This window comes from Nicotiana tabacum, chromosome 22 (genome assembly GCF_000715075.1).
Source record: "Nicotiana tabacum cultivar K326 chromosome 22, ASM71507v2, whole genome shotgun sequence".
Classification (NCBI taxonomy): Eukaryota; Viridiplantae; Streptophyta; class Magnoliopsida; order Solanales; family Solanaceae; genus Nicotiana; species Nicotiana tabacum.
In genome coordinates this window covers 99,434,579-99,453,135 of record NC_134101.1, presented here as the reverse complement: position 1 = coordinate 99,453,135, position 18,557 = coordinate 99,434,579, and the positions used below count along the sequence as shown (strand labels likewise).

The 18,557-nt window shown below is 36.4% G+C and overlaps 1 protein-coding gene across 9 annotated transcripts in view; it reads left to right on the top strand.

The window, feature by feature from the left end:
* The window catches only part of LOC107783927 (uncharacterized), a 54,138-nt gene extending 35,822 nt beyond the window's left edge, over positions 1-18,316 (top strand). For 8 of the 9 annotated variants that reach the window (XM_075243606.1, XM_075243603.1, XM_075243608.1 and 5 more), the window contains 17 exons: positions 3,323-3,427; positions 4,011-4,084; positions 5,367-5,442; positions 6,088-6,306; positions 9,225-9,296; positions 10,167-10,238; positions 11,471-11,535; positions 11,644-11,746; positions 11,819-11,950; positions 12,695-12,838; positions 16,310-16,417; positions 16,520-16,576; positions 16,680-16,757; positions 16,841-16,951; positions 17,178-17,374; positions 17,567-17,636; positions 17,760-18,316. In XM_075243606.1, coding sequence (XP_075099707.1) covers positions 3,323-3,427; positions 4,011-4,084; positions 5,367-5,442; positions 6,088-6,306; positions 9,225-9,296; positions 10,167-10,238; positions 11,471-11,535; positions 11,644-11,746; positions 11,819-11,950; positions 12,695-12,838; positions 16,310-16,417; positions 16,520-16,576; positions 16,680-16,757; positions 16,841-16,951; positions 17,178-17,374; positions 17,567-17,636; positions 17,760-17,948 — 1,872 coding nt within the window. In that variant the 3' untranslated portion in view covers positions 17,949-18,316. The remainder of the gene's footprint in view (positions 1-3,322; positions 3,428-4,010; positions 4,085-5,366; positions 5,443-6,087; positions 6,307-9,224; positions 9,297-10,166; positions 10,239-11,470; positions 11,536-11,643; positions 11,747-11,818; positions 11,951-12,694; positions 12,839-16,309; positions 16,418-16,519; positions 16,577-16,679; positions 16,758-16,840; positions 16,952-17,177; positions 17,375-17,566; positions 17,637-17,759) is intronic. The other variant, XM_075243607.1, reaches the window with a different exon arrangement.
* Positions 18,317-18,557: the final 241 nt, after the last annotated feature.

Sequence of the window (18,557 nt, the reverse complement as noted above, 5' to 3'; positions counted from 1 at the left end):
CTACTGTCTTATGCTGGTTTTGTGCTAAACCAAACATATCGGGGTATCTTTCCTTTAAGCTTCCGTTTCCTAACCAATTATCATTCCAGAATGATGTGTTCCTTCCGTTGTTCACTCTTACGGAGGAGTGATTCTTCATTATAGGCTAAAGTTCTCTGATGGATTTCCACACACTTACTCCATATGATATTCTGACTTTTTTTGACACCCAGTTATTTTCCTCACCATACTTTGCTTTGATCACTTTGCCCCATAAATATTGGGGTTCTTGAGAGTACTTCCATAACCATTTCATTCTAAGAGCCTTGCTATAATTCTTCAAATTCCTTATTCCTAAACCACCTTGTTTTTTATCCATTGTGAGTGTCTTCCATTTAACTAAATGGAGGACCTTTTTCTCCTTATTACCTTGCCAAAGGAACGATCTTCGGAGTTTGTCCAATCTCTGTAAAATGCCTGCTGGAATTGTGAACAAAGACATCATATAAGTAGGAAGTGAGTCTAATACTGAGTTGATTAGAACTAGCCTGCCCCCCAAAGATAGGTATTGTGATTTCCATCTTGACAACTTCTTCTCACACTTTTCTATGACTGAATTCCAGATTTCTTTTGATTTGGATCTTGCGCCAAGAGGCATCCCAAGGTAAACAGTTGGTAGGGACCCAACTTCTCCTCCCAATATCTGTGTCAGTTGCTCCATGTTGTTAACTTCATTAATGGGAAATATATTGCTCTTTCTCCAGTTGATGTGTAATCCTGAGACTCCCTCAAATAAGACCAAAATGATTCTTAGGAATTTAAGTTGGTCCTTTTCGGCATCACAGAAGACTAGAGTATCATCAACATATTGGAGATGTGTGATCTCTAGATTGTTTGTCCCACTCCTGTTTACCTCAAAACCTTTAACCCATCCACTGACTTTAGCCGTTTTGATCATGTTGTTCAATCCTTCCATGGCTATAATGAATAGAAAGGGAGATAAAGGACCACCTTGTCTTAGACCTCTGTGTGAATGGAAAAAACCTTTAGGAGATCCATTTATGAGAATGGAGAATTTTACAGTAGATATGCAAAATTTCATCCATCTATTCCATTTCTGCCCAAAACCCATTAGTTCTAACATTCTGAGTAGGAAGCTCCAATTTACATGATCATAGGCCTTCTCAATATCTAATTTGCATAAGATTCCAGGTTCCTTCTTTTTTATTCTTGAATCCACAGCTTCGTTGGCAATCAACACAACATCTATTATTTGTCTTCCTTTGATGAAAGCCATTTGTTGAGCATTGACAATTTTCCCTACCACCCTCTTAAGTCTTTCGGTTAAGACTTTTGAGAGCAATTTGTAGAAGCTCCCTATCAGACTGATCGGTCTGAAACCTCTCAATTCTTTCGCACCTGTCTTCTTTGGAATCAAAGGTATATATGTTCCATTGAAGCTTTTCTCAAACATCTCCTGAGAATGGAAGTTGTTGAAGGCCGCCATGATGTCTTCCTTTAATGTTAGCGTGGACGTTGGGTATATGATGTCTTCCTTTAATATTCGCTGCCATTGTCAGTTCTCAAGGTTTTTATTTTGGCATCAAAATGAGTACAAATCATCTTATGAAATGACTGAAAATAAGAGAAAACTTCACTTTTGGCTTTTAACAAATATACCCAAGTCATCCTAGTGCAACAATCAATGAAAGTAACAAATCATCGACTACTAGACAAAGAAACAGTTTGGGTAGGGCCCTGGATACATCAGAATGAATAGTCATAAACGGAGTTGTGCTTCTATTATCACTCACAGGATAAGAGTTTCTATTTCACACGCATCACAGAACAAAGATTCAACTCGAGTCCTTGAAAACAAACCGGGATATAACTTCTTCAAAACAAAGAATGATGGGTGTCCTAACCGTCTATGCCGTTGTATTATTTCTTGGTTGACATCCTTACTTCATCAAAAATGGCGTGATCAGAGTTTGAATCACATCTAATATATACAAGTCATCACGCAATCTACCACTGCCAATCCTTTTCCCTGTTTGAAGATCCTGAAAAATACATTGATCGGGAAAGAACTCGATTTTACAGTTTAGAGCTTTGGTGGTGATGGAACTCAGGGACATGGAGCACGGATGATAGTTTAATATTAAGAGTATAAATGACACAACCTGTTCCAAAGATAGGTGTTAAAGAACCATTGACTATTTTAATATTAGCTCCTTTGGGACGCGGAGAAAATTTTGAATGCCTTTGGAATAGCCTTTCGTGTGTCTATTTGCACCAGAGTCAACAATCAAGAATTAAGGTGAGCAACAAAGGCTGTACCTGATTGCATATGATTGGATGTGGCAACACTAGCGGAGTCAAGTTTGGCTAGGAGGCGACGGAGAAGCTGAATTTCATCCGAAGACAAGATTTCTCCAAAAATCGTATCCTTCAATGTCTCCATATTTCAGCCCAATCAAAGGAAATCGGAAGGAGTTTGTATTGTGGACGACCAAGAGAGAGAAAACTCAACCTTTTTGATAAAAAAGGAATCCTAGTGCTGCGAGGGAGATAACTCACCTCAAAAAGGCAGCAATGACTCTGATACCATGTAGATTTTGAGAAGAAGAAAAGTCTTCTTGTATTTCTGTGTATGATTACATCCCATGAGCAAGAGAATTTATACAAAACTCCTAATGCTAATTAAGGAAATAAAATAAATCTATACAATCAATACAGCTATCAAATCAAATCAAATAAAATAAAATCAGAATAAAATCTGATCTCCTAAATTTAATCAAATCTCCTGAAATCATGCTAATCGACACTTCTAAATCAAGTCTCCTCAAATCATGCTAATCAACAACTTGTCGGCAATATTTCCAGAATTTATTGAGCACCTAATCGGCAATTTTCCCATTTCTCTCTGTAATCACTTGTTTTTCTACCATAGGGATCTTGAAATCCCTTCACTTGCACAGTCTTACACTTCTGCTGATTATATGTACACGTGTATATGTTGCTGAGGCGTAAGAAACATTCTCCCACCTCAAGGGAGGCCGTTGGGTGGAGCAGAGACTGAGTTACTGCCACTTTTTACTTCTCTTTCATTACTTTAAACGTCCTTGTCTCTTTCTGTGGTGATTTATGTATGCCTCTAAGCCATAAGGCTAAGGTGATCTATTCTTCTAAATGGAGGTGGAATTCTCATTCTTAATCTCTTCTTAGCGGAGTGTAACAATGCTAATCTATAACATTATGTTCATATTCAGCAGTCAACAACTGATTACAAGTTGACTGGTCTTTTCTGCTTTCTTTCTAACATTCTTCTTGTCATGTGTAGGGCAGAGGCTTTAGTGATCCAACTCAAACATTGGAAGAGCTCTACTCACTTTTGTTAATAACTGGGCATGTTCTAGCTGATGAAGTACAGGGTGAAACACCTTTGGTAATAAAAATCCTTTTTTATGCTGGCGATCTTTTTTTTCGAGAGATTTTTCTGCCGGACAATGTTGTTTCTGGAAATCCTTTTGAGACAGCATTACCAATTGCATTAGTGAAATACAGGATTTAATTTACGTGCTTTATCATTCTTGTTCTCAATGTCATTGTGTGATCAGAAGTTTCTTAGATAGCTCTTAGTAGCTGTTTTTCTTGCCTCGATGTGTATTAGTGTGATAGCTGGTCTAAACTATTAGCTTGAATATAATGGACAATAATTTACCTTTGAAACCATTTGATGATTTTAAGATCTGGTCCTAGGCTTTAGAGTTTGGATGGGCAGCAGAGGCTGATGCAGGATAAGACAAATAAAGGAATGGGATCATTGATTTGTTGTGCATTTAGTGGTTTATTTCTCTCTTTTTTCGCTGCTCTATTGTACCCGGTCTGCGCAAGCCTGCATTATTGGTTTCTTGAGTTTTCTGGGCTGTCAACACAATCGTTGTAATACATTATTTTATTCTCTTTTGTGATTCCATTTCCTATGGTTCTATAAATGAGGTAAAGTTTTTTTTTATATTTCTTGTCAGGTGCCTAATGCTATACAAACCCAATTTATGGATGTTACGGAGACAGACGAGCATCCAGTTGTCATACTTTGTGGGTAATTTTCCTACTTCCTTTCCGTTGAGAATTGTTCAAAAAGTAGGATATGTAACCATTCTCTTATCACTACTGACATGTAGTATGGCCTAGCTCCAACATTATAGGATGTATCACTTCAATTTGTCTGATGGTGTCAATCCCTTACCATGGTCCTGTATGACAACAAAATCATGAAAAGAAAGTAACAGAACAGTTTAAAGTACGATTCAAATGGCTGACTGACCAATCCTAGTTTCCATGGTCTGTGGACCAAAACCAAACTTCTGACAGTATTTTATCCAACTATCAAATTGGGGGGGGGGGGGGTTGTGAATTATAGTGTCTTGTAACATATTAGTGTGACCTGAAAGAGCTGATCTTTCATTACAAAATAACATTCTTATCCATTGAGCAGTAGTACTGTTTAGTCTTTATAGTCCAATAACAAGTACCACTGGATAGAACAGTTAGAAGTATAAAAAAATGTCAGCAAGCAACAACCTCCATCTACAATCTAATTAGATGTGTTTTAGCCATACTGCGGATTGATTTTTTTCTCCGATAGTGAATAATATAAATGGTATTCAGAGATGTGTTATTAGAATGCTAATATAGGACATGAATGAAATTGGTCTTGTAATATTTAATTGAATGTTGAATATCAATGTAAAATACCAAAATCAGAGTATTGTGTCGTTTTTCTTTTGTGTGTCATTTTTCTCTTACTTTAACCGTCTTATTTGGCCTCTTTCTTGCCTTCTGTCATTTGGAACAAAAGTATTCTCCAATACCAGAGTAAGATGGTTTTTGGTTCATACTTCAGTAAGCATTAACTACTCGATACCTCTTACAGAACAAGAGGGCTAGTAAAGTGATTCCTCCTAACTGGTTTTTGATTTATGAGGCAAATCGTCTTATTCTCATTTCCTGCATCTATAACTGGGGAGCACTGGTGGTAATTTCTCATCAAGATGAATCTTCTGTTATTACATCATATTTTAAGTGATTCTAGTACTCCGTATTTGTCTTGCAGCTTTAATATTAATAAGTGGGGCAAAGCTCTGTAAAAGTGTAATGCTAGTAGCTTTTTGTTGCATTTCATCAGAATTTAGAAATCTCAATTGCAGCATATGGATCCAAATGATTGAGCAGGAAATTTTACAGTTCGTCTTTACTTGCTGAGTTTATCATCAGCACACAATGGGGACGTGGTTCTCCAATTTCCTTCCTTCTTTTTAATTTTAAGATTGTCATATTTTTGTGTTTAACTTCCCACCCTTGTTTTCTTTGGGCTGGTGCAGATCAATCATAAAATTTGCCGAGCAGAGTTTAAATCCAGAGATGAGAGCATCGTTCTTTAGTCCAAGGCTAATGGAGGTAGTTTGTCAACATTTCTGCTATATTAAGATCTTCAAAATGAATAGTTATGCCTTGGGAGTGTTTGATCATGAAACCCATTTTCTTGGGGGTTGGGGGAGTTCTCTTGGGGGCTGCTGCCAGCATTAGCACCGTCATAAATATCCCACCCTGCTTTGGATCAAAACATTTTGTTTTATTTTAAATTATGATAGACTTAAGGACATAACAGTCAATGTGGTACGAGGGGAGTAAATCTTTACTAAATATCTGTTCCGAATCCTAGGTGCTACACCAGATACCTTGCATACACATTCAACTTTTGTAGATTTCTCTGCACAAGTTCTGTCAGTATTTAGCTCTCTAACTCTGCAGTATGCGTTGTCTGTAAAGTGGACTAGGAAATATTAGCTTAGATTCCTTCTGATGAGGTTCATATGTTAAAAACTGTTTAGCTATGCTTTTCCAAGTATGATTATTCCTGATCTGTTCTTCTGATCTTCCAATACAGTGGCCCCTTGCAGGGGATATTTCCTTTTAATACTCAGATTTCGGTTCAAAATTTTAATATGATTCAGTAGTTATAACATATATAGTCCTCCCTTGGTACTTGCTTATAGTTTTCATGTTATTCTCGGTGTTAACTAATATGCTCATTCTTTCCAGGCAGTTGTGTGGTTCCTTGCAAGATGGTCAGCAACTTATCTGATGCCACCTGATGAAAGTAAGGAGAGTGCATCTTCAGATAATCACAAGGCAAAACATCATAAAAAAGTATTGCTTAATTTTTGTGGAGAGGACAATCAGGGGAAAGCTGTGCTTGACCTTATTATTCGCATTGTGATGGTAGCACTCATTTCATATCCTGGAGAGAGGGATTTGCAGGTATGCAGGCATAATTCAATAACCCCCATCATCCAAAATGTCCACATGTTCGCTTTGGCCAGTCCCCAAACAGTGCGCTTTCTTGAAAAGGAATATACAATATGTTATCATTCTAAATATCAAACAAAACATTCACTTTAGCACTGGTATTTTGTTATTTTCATACTAGTGCAGTGCGTTGTTCTTTTGGATGTCCCGTTATTTCAGATATTTGTGCTCAGTAAATGATAGAAGCAGGTAAACAACTTGGTAGGAAGCTTCATTGGATTCATTGCCCGCAAGTGTCTGACTTGGCTTTTTTCCAGCTCATAATGTAGAAAATATGATTTTTTTCCCCTTAATTTGGAAGTCTTTATGACCTCATGGAAAATAAATTGGATATAAAACTTTCTGCCTCATGGAAAATAAATTTGATATAAAACTTTCTTTTCTTATTTAAGATACATCAGCTTCACTGCTGTGTGCCAGAATCCAACGCAAGTTCAGGTTTTTGCATTTTTTTATCGGTATTAAGCCTTTTGCATATTTTGTTGGAGTTGTAGATCTTCCCGGGCAAAACCTGCTACCTCAACGAAGTGTTAGGGTCTAGACACGAGAGTATAAGGGCAGATTATCGGCATCCTGTAGAATTAAAAAAAGAATGTAGAAAAAATGGAATGAAGGTTTTTGAATGTTCGCCCTGATCATTCCCTCAAGCTATTGGGGGTTTAAATAGTTTGTAGACATTTTAAAATAAGAAGTGATACATATTTACAAGATTGAATATCCTATTGATTCTATTAATTGATTTTAGTTGATGTACATAATACTTCTTAATGTATGCCCTTAATTATAGAATATATACTCCTACATCACAAAATATAAATAATTCTCCCCCTCAAGGTGAAGCGTATATTTCCTTTGCTTGTGGCTTGCTGCAGATGTAAACCTTGAAATTATTTTGTGATTATATCTTCCAACTGGTCCGTGTGTATTAATATTTTTAAACCGTTTTTGAAAAGTATTACTCCTTCCGTTTCAACTTATATGATACACTTTTCTTATTAGTCCATTTCAAAAAGAATGATATTACCCTTAATGAGAAGCTTTTATAGCCATCCAAATGTTATGACCCCACAAAGCTTTTATTCTTTATGCTTTAAAGGCTACAAGTTTCAAAGGTCTTTTTTTTTTCTCCTAAACTCCATGCGGAGTCAAGTGTGTCATATAAATTGAAATAGAGGGAGTATTTGATTTTGTTTATTTTTCAAAAAGCAAAACAAACAATTCTTATTTGTTTTCAAACACAAAACTACTCATTTGGTGCCCAGAGGATGAACGATGTTGAGGTACAAGGATTAATTTGTCTAATTCTTTTTAATTAATTTTGTTATATTTGAAGAACAATTTACATATGCAAAAACTACATTTAAAATTACTGCATATTGAAATTTTTAAAATTATTTTAGAAGTTCATAATAATAAAAAAATGTTTGATTTCCCAAAAGAGTAATAGTATCATAAGATGGGACAGAGGGGCTGCTGTCTTTTAAATGGGCACTCTTTATATTCCAATAGGGTCTCTTTCAAATGTATGCCTCTTTTTTTTAATATATAAAATCTGGAGTTATAACTAGAAAATATAAAAGCAAGACTAATGGGAGATAAAAAATATGGGTCCTAGCCAGCCTAGCAGTTCTGAACAGTATATGTGAATTGTTAAGTTATCTTATGTAGATATTCCCATTCATTTTCTAATATTTTAGCAACGGCTGTCCCTACTTTCCAAATTGTGTCGAATATGTCATGTAGGCTAGAAGAATTTTTAAGGCTTTCAATGCTTAAAACGAACAAGAAAAAGTGGAAATCAATTTGAGTTAGAGGAAAAACAGATGGCAAGCAATAATACCAAATACCATGCACAAATTCCTAAGGTGCTCATGTGAGAGGTATTGGGTAGTACAAGACACTTTGTGTCAGTAATGAGTTATGATTACCTTGAATTAAAAATATGAAAGAGGAGGTGAAATTACATCAAGAAAAGAAAAGCTTGAAGTTGACTTGTTAGCTCAGCCAATCGTTGCAATGTGTACATGATACCACAAGGGACCAGTATGTCAATAGCACCTTTGTCCAAAGCTTCGAAGGAAAAGCTAACAGCTGAAATCATCCTTAACTTTGACAAATCATCACTAAATTTGCAGACTTCGTTACTGGAGTGATTACACCATTCTCGTTTGATATTGTTTCAATATGTCATTCATCTTTTGGGTGACTATTTTATAATGCAATGTAAGGTTTTTTCTATCCAAGTCATTGCAAATAGGTCTGAAAACAACCTATTTTGAGATAATTTTGAGTTTATTATCAATCAATAAAATCATGAATAGGTTTGCTTCTCTTGGATGTTGTGATCCAAGAACATCTTATTTTTCATGGAATTCATGATCTGGTCAAAACAGCTTTTGGACTATAAAGGGGTAATTTCCTAATGCTTTATTATCCTAGAAGTTCCTTATTCTTCCTTTTATATACTACTTAAATTATTTCTTCTCTCTCTGCAATCACGTCAAACTAAAATTTCAATTTCTTAAATTTGGTGAATTTCTTAATTTTTCATCAAATGTAATTCAAAGCCAAGTAATTTTACAAACAATCAAGTATCTCATTCAAAATGTTGATGAGGTGTTTTAGAATTAATATATGGCAACTGTCTGTGAATTTGGGTATCACTGCTCTAATATTAGAGCATCCCGTCTCAAAACAGTAATAAGACTTTGTTAGTATGATAAAAAATATCAGCACATCAATGTTATCTAAGGTACTTGCTACTATAATTGAACTTCTCTAGTTTTGTTTTGGGTGATCTGTTATTTTCTTGCTGTTTATTGAGGCTGTTCATTGCAGCAGCTCTGATATACTTCTTTTCATTCTTATAGGCACTGACTTGCCATGAGTTGCTTCATGGACTTGTTAGGCGGAAGAATGTTTGCGTTCACCTTCTTGAATTGGTGAGTTCTAAGACGAGTAGTATTACTTCCATATCATTTTTGAACCCTTGATGGGGTGGCTCTGTTTCTCGTAGGGTGTAATTTTGAGTGAAGAGTTCTGAATAAAACTGCATGGCAATTGGCATCTTCCGCAAACCAATTATGTTTTATCTTGTTATTACCTATGTTTCTGGCAGTCAATTGTGAAATAGAGATTTTAGTTCTTAGTCCTATCTCTGTAGTTGTTTATTATTGTTTAATCCTATCTCATCCTCAGTACATGGAGATGTTGATTAAGATAAAGGGTTTTGATGTTGTTATTATGTATATTAGGTAGAATCAATTAGGGATATATTGTTTATATTTTATTATGTAACCTTGATTTCTTTCCTAGTTTAGATAGGTGCATGTACGGTTTAAACACCCAATAGCTTAGGAGGAGAAGGAAGCAATACATTTTCTCATTCTTTCTCCCGTGTATGTTTCATTTCTTTATATAGTATTAGAGCCAGACGCATCCCAATTCTTGGGTTACTCGATGTTGGGCTCCCATATTGTTCACGCTTCAAATGTCCAGTCCTAGGCGTGCAGTGGTGTTAGAAGTCCAACATCAGTTGTGGAATTAGAAACTGGTCTCCTTGTATAGTCTTGGACACTCATCTCATGAGCTAGCTTTCGGGGTTGAATCGGTGTTGAGTTAAGTCCAAGGTCCATTTGTTAACAGATGTTTTGTATGATAATTTGTTGCACTCGAAATGTTTAAATGGTTAGAGAGTGAATTTTGATCGGCTTAATTTCATTATACTGGAACAGTAAATTCACCTTGGATTTGTGTTCAAGACTAAAGATTGGAATGTTTGTTTTATCCCAGTTTGATTATTTTTCCTGCAGGAGTCTTGGCGTGAGCTGGCAAATGCTTTTACAAATGAAAGAACTCTAGTCTCGCTAAATGCTGCTCACCAGGTATCAAACCCATGCTTATGATTTTGTTTTGTGAAAATAAAAAGAAGCTTATTGACATGATTGGCAATGTACAAGAAGTTCTCCTTACATAGGAGTCTTAGGATACTTATAATATGGAAGGTGATATTCCCTATATGAATAAGTTAAACATTCTATAATTAAATGCAGAATATCCTAAGATATTCTATAGAACATTCTATATGATTTTTGAAATTTAGATACAATGAATCTTGACATGTATGAATCTCGATACGTATTCTCTTAATATTCTAACATGCCCCTTTTTTCAAAGCGGGGAATTTAATTGTTTTGAAAACCTGGAAAGTTTCACGCCTAAATCTCGCTGGAATATTTCACAATCACCAAAAAGAAAATCTGTGCTAGAATTCTCTCCTCTGGAAAGTTGCTGGTAACAGCACAAACAAAAGAAAGCGGTTCTTGCGCTACATAGCGAAAGAAATCTATTCTCAATCACCAAATAAAGATATGGTGCTGTAAATCTCTAGACTTTTATCAGCATAACTTGTATTAGCAGAACAATGACTGAGGGTGTCGGTCTCATAAAAAGTAGTAACGTCCCTTGCCGAAGAGATGAACGGTGCGTAATCCTGGAGAAGAGGAGTGGCACCTTGAACAGTTGTTCTGGAGCTAAAAACGCCGGTTCTAGGAGAGAGGATCGTCGTTGAGCGCCCAAAGTAAGAACAAAAGAAGAAATATTAGCCCAGGGGTGGCATACATTGGCTGATACCGCCTCCCAGTAGCGGAAGCTATTTGAGTCTCTACCAAGATCGTAGAGACTTTGATACCATGTGAAAATATACAAGAAGCTCTTTGACTTGATTAACAATGTGAAAGTGGTGTTCCCTATGTAGGAGTCTTAGGCTACATTTGTGCATCATTCTTCTTGCTTCGTTTTTTATTTTTGGGCAGGGAGAATATGTTTGGAAAAGTGAGCTGCTTACCTTAGCTTTTGCTATCTTTTTACATTGGAAGGGCAAGAAGGCCTTAAAGCCTTCTCCATTCGATGGAGCTTGGATTGAGGAGGGCTTCTCTCTTCTATACTCTTTTTGTATTGTTTTTCCTCTCAATACCGTGGGGGCAGGCATCTTATGTTTCTGTAGGTTCTCCTAGCTTCATGTACCAACATGCCATTACACCAGACATGGGTTCACTTTAAATTGCTAATGTAATATTTCCAGCCAATTTAAACTGTTCTTTTTGTCTTATTACAGCGTTCACTTGCTCAAACCCTTGTTCTTTCAGCTTCTGGCATGAAAATTCCAGAGGCCTCTAGCCAGTAAGTATATATCTAGAGGTTTGTTCTTTTTTTTCTTTTCTATTTTTGTTTCTCTTAACTTGTTGAACTTATAAATATCGGATGGCTTGTCATTACAATTGTTCTTAGGTATGTGAGAAATCTGACAAACCATATGACAGCTTATCTGGTGGAACTCTCGAGCCGCAGTGATCTAAAACATGTAGCTGAACAGCCAGACATTATTTTATTTGTAAGAATAGTCCGGAAAATAATAATTTCTTTTAGACAATTATTTTCTTAGTAAATCTCTGATAATGTATAGGTCAGTTGCTTGTTAGAGCGGCTTCGCGGTGCTGCTAGTGCAACAGAACCTCGATCGCAGAGAGCTATTTATGAGATGGGTTATTCAGTACTCAATCCACTCTTGACATTTATGGAAGTTTACAAACACGAGGTATAAACTCTATGAGATAGTAACTGTTGATTTCAAACAGATGCTTTGGAAGCTTGGTTTTGAGCTTCCCCTAAAGCTGTTCATGTTGTCATTATACCAAGAAAGTTATGTGGTTGATATGGTTGCTGGAGTGCTAAACCTAATCAAGATTGTCATCCTAAAATTGTATCCCCTTGGAATCGAGATAAAACCTTGAACAGTGCCTGTTATCAGTTTACTGTTCAATATGCATCTCTTCCGCTGCTGATCCTTGGCTGCACATTGAAATCTTGTGTGGATTAAATGTTACATGTGGTCTTCCTTATACTTATCCAGCACCAACCTATATTTTGATTGATATTCATCAATTTCAGACTTTCTGATGCTGGCAACTGGCAAGGCTAAAAACTAGAGAACGGCACTTTAATTTCAGAAATGCTTGAAAATCAATTTTGCAGTTGGTTTGTAGGGTAAAAAAAGATGCCAAAGTCATTAGGACCACTATACTATAAATTAATAACTCAGAGTTTACGGCCAAAAGAAAAGCTTATTTTTCCAATAAAGGTGAAAAAAGGGTTTGATATTTCACTCAACTTCTCGTTCTACCTAGGTGCTGGTTTTCGGTCCAATTAAATGTTCCAACTTTAGTTGATGCTCGATGATGATTGGCCGAACATGTCAAAGATTTTAATCAATCACCATGCCATTCTTTGTATGAATTCTGATGCAATAAAATAACCTTTCTAATCTTCCAGTTTTCTTTAGTCCACAGTTGTGTATCTATTACTCAGATTTGTGGTTGATTGGGTGGACGGGCAAATCATTTACCTAGAAGCTCGTGAAACGGCTACTGTTGTTGAATTCTGTATGCGCCTCCTTCAGCTTTACTCTTCCCACAATATAGGCAAGGTAATTTTATCATTGCCTCTTTCTACGATTTAAACATGTTACCCGATTCTTCTAGCAAAAGTTGGAAGAGATATTGACCTGTAATAAGTAGTATAATTATTTCATAACCATGATTGTTACAATGTTGCACCTCCAACATAAAGCCTAAAGTTTGTCACCAGACCAGAAACAAATGTTCTTTATTAATTAGGGTTTGGCTGCTTAAGTAAATCTAACTACAAATTCTTTTGCAAAGCTTACCATTCTAGCGAGTCTAACCAATCATCATCTAAGTTGCTCGGGTCCTCCAAAAATGCCACCGGGTGTGTGCCGATCCTCCAAAAATAAAGCATATTTTGACAGATCGTAACATGTGTGTGGAGGCATTTTTGGTGGATCCAAAAAATATAGATCATATATATAGTTCATCTGGTTTAGTGCTGAAGTTATTGCCTAAAGGAATTCCTTTTTTTCTGATATATTTTTAGTTTGCTCTTTACTTTAATGTTAGTGTCTTTAGTATATCCTTTAGTAATTGGAACTAGATTCTTGGGCACACGCCAGAGTTGAAATATTGGAAATTATGTTAAAAGTGTCTGAAAAATAGATGTAAATTGGAGGAAAAAACAAGAATATAACATACTGAGAATAGAAAGTGGAACAATGGAATTAAAAGATAACTGCACATCTGATATATTTCACCTGTTAACCTCCTCTATTTTCTTAAAAGTCTTTTATGGGGAAGAAGATTTTGAGAAGCGTTTCAAAATTGACTCACACTAAACTACCTTGTTGTCCTCAATTGGTAGAGTTGTTGGATGAAAACACAAAACTTCCTCACCTTTATTTAAAAATAACAGTGTAGGATTGTTTTTGTGACATAAGATATTTACAACTGCATATCTCTTGAAGGGGAGCCTTGGCGTAACTGGTAAAATTGTTGCCATGTGACTAGGAGGTCACAGATCGAGCCGTGGAAACAGCCTCTTGCAGAAACGCAGTATAAGACTGCGTACAATAGATCGTTGTGGTCCGGCCCTTCTCCGGACCCCGCCCATAACGGGAGCTTAGTACACCGGACTGCCCTTTAATCTCTTGTTATTCTATTCACAAGTTTCTGTTTTTATAAGCATAGTCAACTCAAACATAATACACATAAGCTGTGTGCTATTTGTAGATGTTGTTCAGTAGTAATTTGTTGTTTTTTCACTTTGGTATACTTTTAGTTTCAGTATTAAGGTTAATTGTGATTATTACACACTGCTATCTTTTATGAATTCTAATTTCTCACCCTTATTTATGAGTTCTAATATCTCGATTGTTTTAAGGCTATTATGGTGCCTCACTGCTGGCATCAAGGTGGTATGGCATGTGCCTCATAGCCTATAACTCTATCTTGAAGAGGGGACACTAAACAGTAACACCGAGTGATATGTTAGTTGTTAACAGAACAGTGTCAATTAATTTATTACGATTAATAATATGGAAGTATTGAATATGAAAACTAGTGAGTAAAGCTGAAGTAGAAGCTCAAAGCATTTTTGCATCTGAATAATCAGGATTATGAAAAGGTTTTCTTAACCTAATTGACACGATATTTTTCTCATGTAGTTCACCTTAGTGTAGGATTTTGAATTCCTTAGACCATATAATTGTTTGTTTTTGTATTTATTTTTCTTGCATTGGTTATATATATTTTTATTTGTGCCTTTCTCCAATAAAGTTAGCTCTTTAATTTCACTTTTCCCTTGTAGCAACAATAAACCTTGGCGCTTTTCTGCGTACTTCAATTTTGACACATAGAGGAGAGACCTTTTGAAACTTTTTAAATGAGACACCCAAGAAGCCGTTTTCGTCCCTACTTCTCCGTTTCTCCTCTCTACCTTGCCCTCTCAGTCGCTCACTACTCAGCTTCTTCCTTGTTTTTTAGGGGTCTTCCTTTGGAGTTTGTTTTAAAATTTGCTTATTTCTTAAAAAGCTAAAAGAAGAGTTATTAGTGCAGTTTCTTATCCATATGCAATTTACACCTATTACAACAACAACAACTAACTAAGCGAAATTATACGGAAGTTTGTTTTTAAGAACGGGCAAAGTTATGCTCCTGCTTTTTCTGATAACAACAACAACAACAACAACAACAACAATAAACCCAGTGAATTCCCACAAGTGGGGTTTGGGACGGTAGGATGTACGCAGCCTTACCCTACCCTGGACTGTTTCCGATAGACCCTCGGCTAAAGAAAGGATGAAAAGAAGTAAAGAAGTAGTAACAACAACAAGATAAAATGAGAAGACCAAAGCCAAGATAACAAGTAACACTAGGTAGTACTAGCAATCTAAGCCTGCTTTTTCTGATAAGTTCAAAAAAAAGGGACAAATCTTGATCTTTGCCGGCCATGTTTTCTTCTTTCTTATGTTCTACTTGTCTTTGACTTATCTCCATCTGGTGCCCCCTTCGTTCATAATAGGTGAATAAAACGACAAATAAGTACTTGATTATTAAGTGGAAATAATGTAAGGTAATACACTTTTACTTGTATCCCCAACCCCAACCTAAATGTGCATATTTGTGCAGATAGATATGTTGTAGTTAAGTGCTCATGGGTATTTATGCCCCCGATTTTTCTTCTTTTTGTGGTAAAACTAAGCAAAGAAAACAATTAACATGCAAAAATATTCTACTTTCATTAACAAGCTTTACACTATATTGACATCAGAAATGTAATTATATTGCCACAGTCCCTATGTTTAATTATCCGAAGGAAGATTGGCTCAGAATCTTTAATCAGACACTTGCTTTTTGTGACTAGGTTTCTTCAGTCATCCTTTTGTTTTTAAATTTCGGGTTTAAAATATGCGACCAAGATTCAGAAATTAGTCCGACCTCAAGGATAAACATAGATTCAGTTCCTGGATTATTAGAATCACTTAATTTGTCCGATAGTCCGTGAATATCCCATAGACGAACTCCATTTAGGAATTACGAGATCATCAAAGGAATCAAGGGGTCACGGATGATAGACCAACCATAACAGTCACAAACCAACTATAGAACCTTGTTGAATAAGTGGAACACATTAGCTTTCGCTCCACTTTGGGATCCAGTGGTCATGGACCAATCAGAGAACCCTGGTCAATAAGCAGAACACATTAGCTGTTTGCTCTCAGGTTGGGCAGTTAGGAAGCTGGTCTTTACGATTTCGCAAACAAATAAAAGCTTTCCCTGTTTATTTTATTTTTTCCAACCTAACTGCGCACCCTTCACAGCTCCCTCCACCTGTTCCCTTTTCCCAGCCCCGCTGTTGCATTTCCCAAACCATCAGTGCCATGGTCACCCCTTTGGCACCCCATCCCGGTATGTCAATCATCACGCCATCTTAGTGAAGCAGCAACAGAGTATACCATTCCTTTGTATAAATAACGTGTTGCAATTTTTTTCTGTTTTATGGAAAATTAGAACATGTTGTCCTGAATGACCCAATGTGCCTTCAGATATCTCTGAGCATTTCAAGCAGCTTACGGAGTGAAGCTGATACCGAACAATACAAGGATCTACGTGCTCTACTCCAATTACTTGCTAGTCTATGTTCGAAAGATCTGGTGTTTTCTACGCTCCTTTATCTTATCATGGTTATTTTTTCATCTTTTTCTTTGTTGTATATTCCACGTGTAAGGTGACCTGGATATAACTTTTATTTGCAGGTTGACTTCTCGTCAGAACCTATTGAGTTTGAGGCTCATGGGACAAATATATGTCAGGTGGTTTTCATGCAGTTTCTTCTGTTACTTTTTATTTTTCCTCCCAAGGTACACTGTCAACCTCATGATTCTATATAACAATCTCAAAGAAATTCCATTGCAGGTGGTATATACGGGTCTTCACATAGTTACCCCTCTGATCAGTTTGGACCTGCTCAAGTACCCCAAGCTTTGTCTTGATGTAGGCTTTTCCCTTTTTTTCCTGCATTGATATTAACCGTATATAAACTGTTGTAAAATTAATAATTGATTTCATCTGTGTAGTACTTCTCGCTGCTATCACATATGCTGGAGGTGTACCCTGAAATGGTTACACAGCTAAACGGAGAAGCTTTTGTTCATATCATTGCGAGTCTTGATTTTGGTCTGTGTCAGGTAACATTCCCACACAATAAGATGTCCATGGTACATGGTTTTAGATACTGTTTCATGCCGGGAAGTGCTTGAGAGAGTCTAGGCATCATTTCAAGTTTAAGTTGGTCTAATTGTCCACCATGTTAGTTTTAATGATTACAAGAAATAGTTCCATAGTTGTGTTACGCCTAATGTTACTACTAGAGCTTGACGCGAAGATCACTGTTTTCTGTTGTTTATATTACAGGATGCAGAGGTCGTTGATTTGTGTCTAAGAGCTATAAAAGGACTTGCTTCTTTCCACTATAAGCAGAAATGTGCTGGAAAAGTGGGGCTAGGTCACCATGCTTCAGGTTACAAGGATCATACAGGAAACTTTCAGGAAGGGATTCTGAGCCAATTTCTTCGATCATTACTACAGTTTCTCCTCTTTCAGGATTACAGGTGAATTGGACAAAAAACATAAACATAGCCAGTAGGATTTAATGATTGCAGGATTAATATATAGTAATCGATAGTTAATGTATCTGATGTCATTCCCCATTAGTATTTCATTCAAAGATTTTGCTGACGTTACAACGCCCTTGTATTTTGTTCTCTCTCTCTCTTTTTAAAATTTTTATTTATAAATTTCAGCACTGATCTGGTTGGCTCAGCTGCAGATGCTCTTCTTCCATTAATCCTTTCTGAACAAAGTCTATACCAGGTATAATCCACATTTTTTATAGCAGTATACAATTAAATTCTTGTTTTTATTAAAATGATTTTTTGTAGAACTTTTATTACTCAAAGTGGTACCCCCTATAAAACAAGTTCACATTTCGTGCAGAAGTTGGGAAGTGAACTAATAAAGAGCCAGTCTGACCCAGCTTTCAGAACAAGGTTGACAAATGCACTGCAATCACTCACAAGCTCTAACAATCTCTCCTCCACACTTGATCGGGCAAATTACCAGAAGTTCAGAAAGAATCTGCATAACTTTCTTACTGAAGTTCGTGGATTCCTTCGGAAAATATAATGTGTTAGTTTTGTAAATCTGCTTTGCGGAGATGGCCTTCATTTCCAGGGTCATCCTGTTAGGCGTTCTCCTGTGTAGGTTTTCCTTTTCCCTAGTGCATGTTATCCCAAGTCGAAAGGAGGATCTCAACATTTCTGAAGGGATTTCAATCATTTCTAAGAGTATATATCCTCTGTATCCATCATTTGACTGAAAGAGTTTTGTAGTGTACGCGTCCTTTTTTTGGTCAATCATTTCTAAGAGTGTATATCCTCTGTATCCATCATTTGGCTGAGAGTTTCTAGTGTACGCGTCCTTTTCTCGGTGTACCTTACCCTACATTGAAAGGAGGATTTGAATATATCTTTTTAAAGAATCATTTAAGTGTATATATCCTCCGCATCCACTGTTTGATTTTTTTTTTTTAATAATAAAAGAAAAATACAACAATTAGGAAAAGTACAAATAAGGGGGACAATAGCACCGGTATTGTTACCCATATGCCTTGGCTATATAATAACTCCTCTGCGCCTTACATTGCCTTTTGATGGCAGTCTCATGTAGAGGATTCATGGTGTAGCTGCCGGCAAAGTCTCACGAGGGCATATAATCTCATAGCCGTGTGGATAT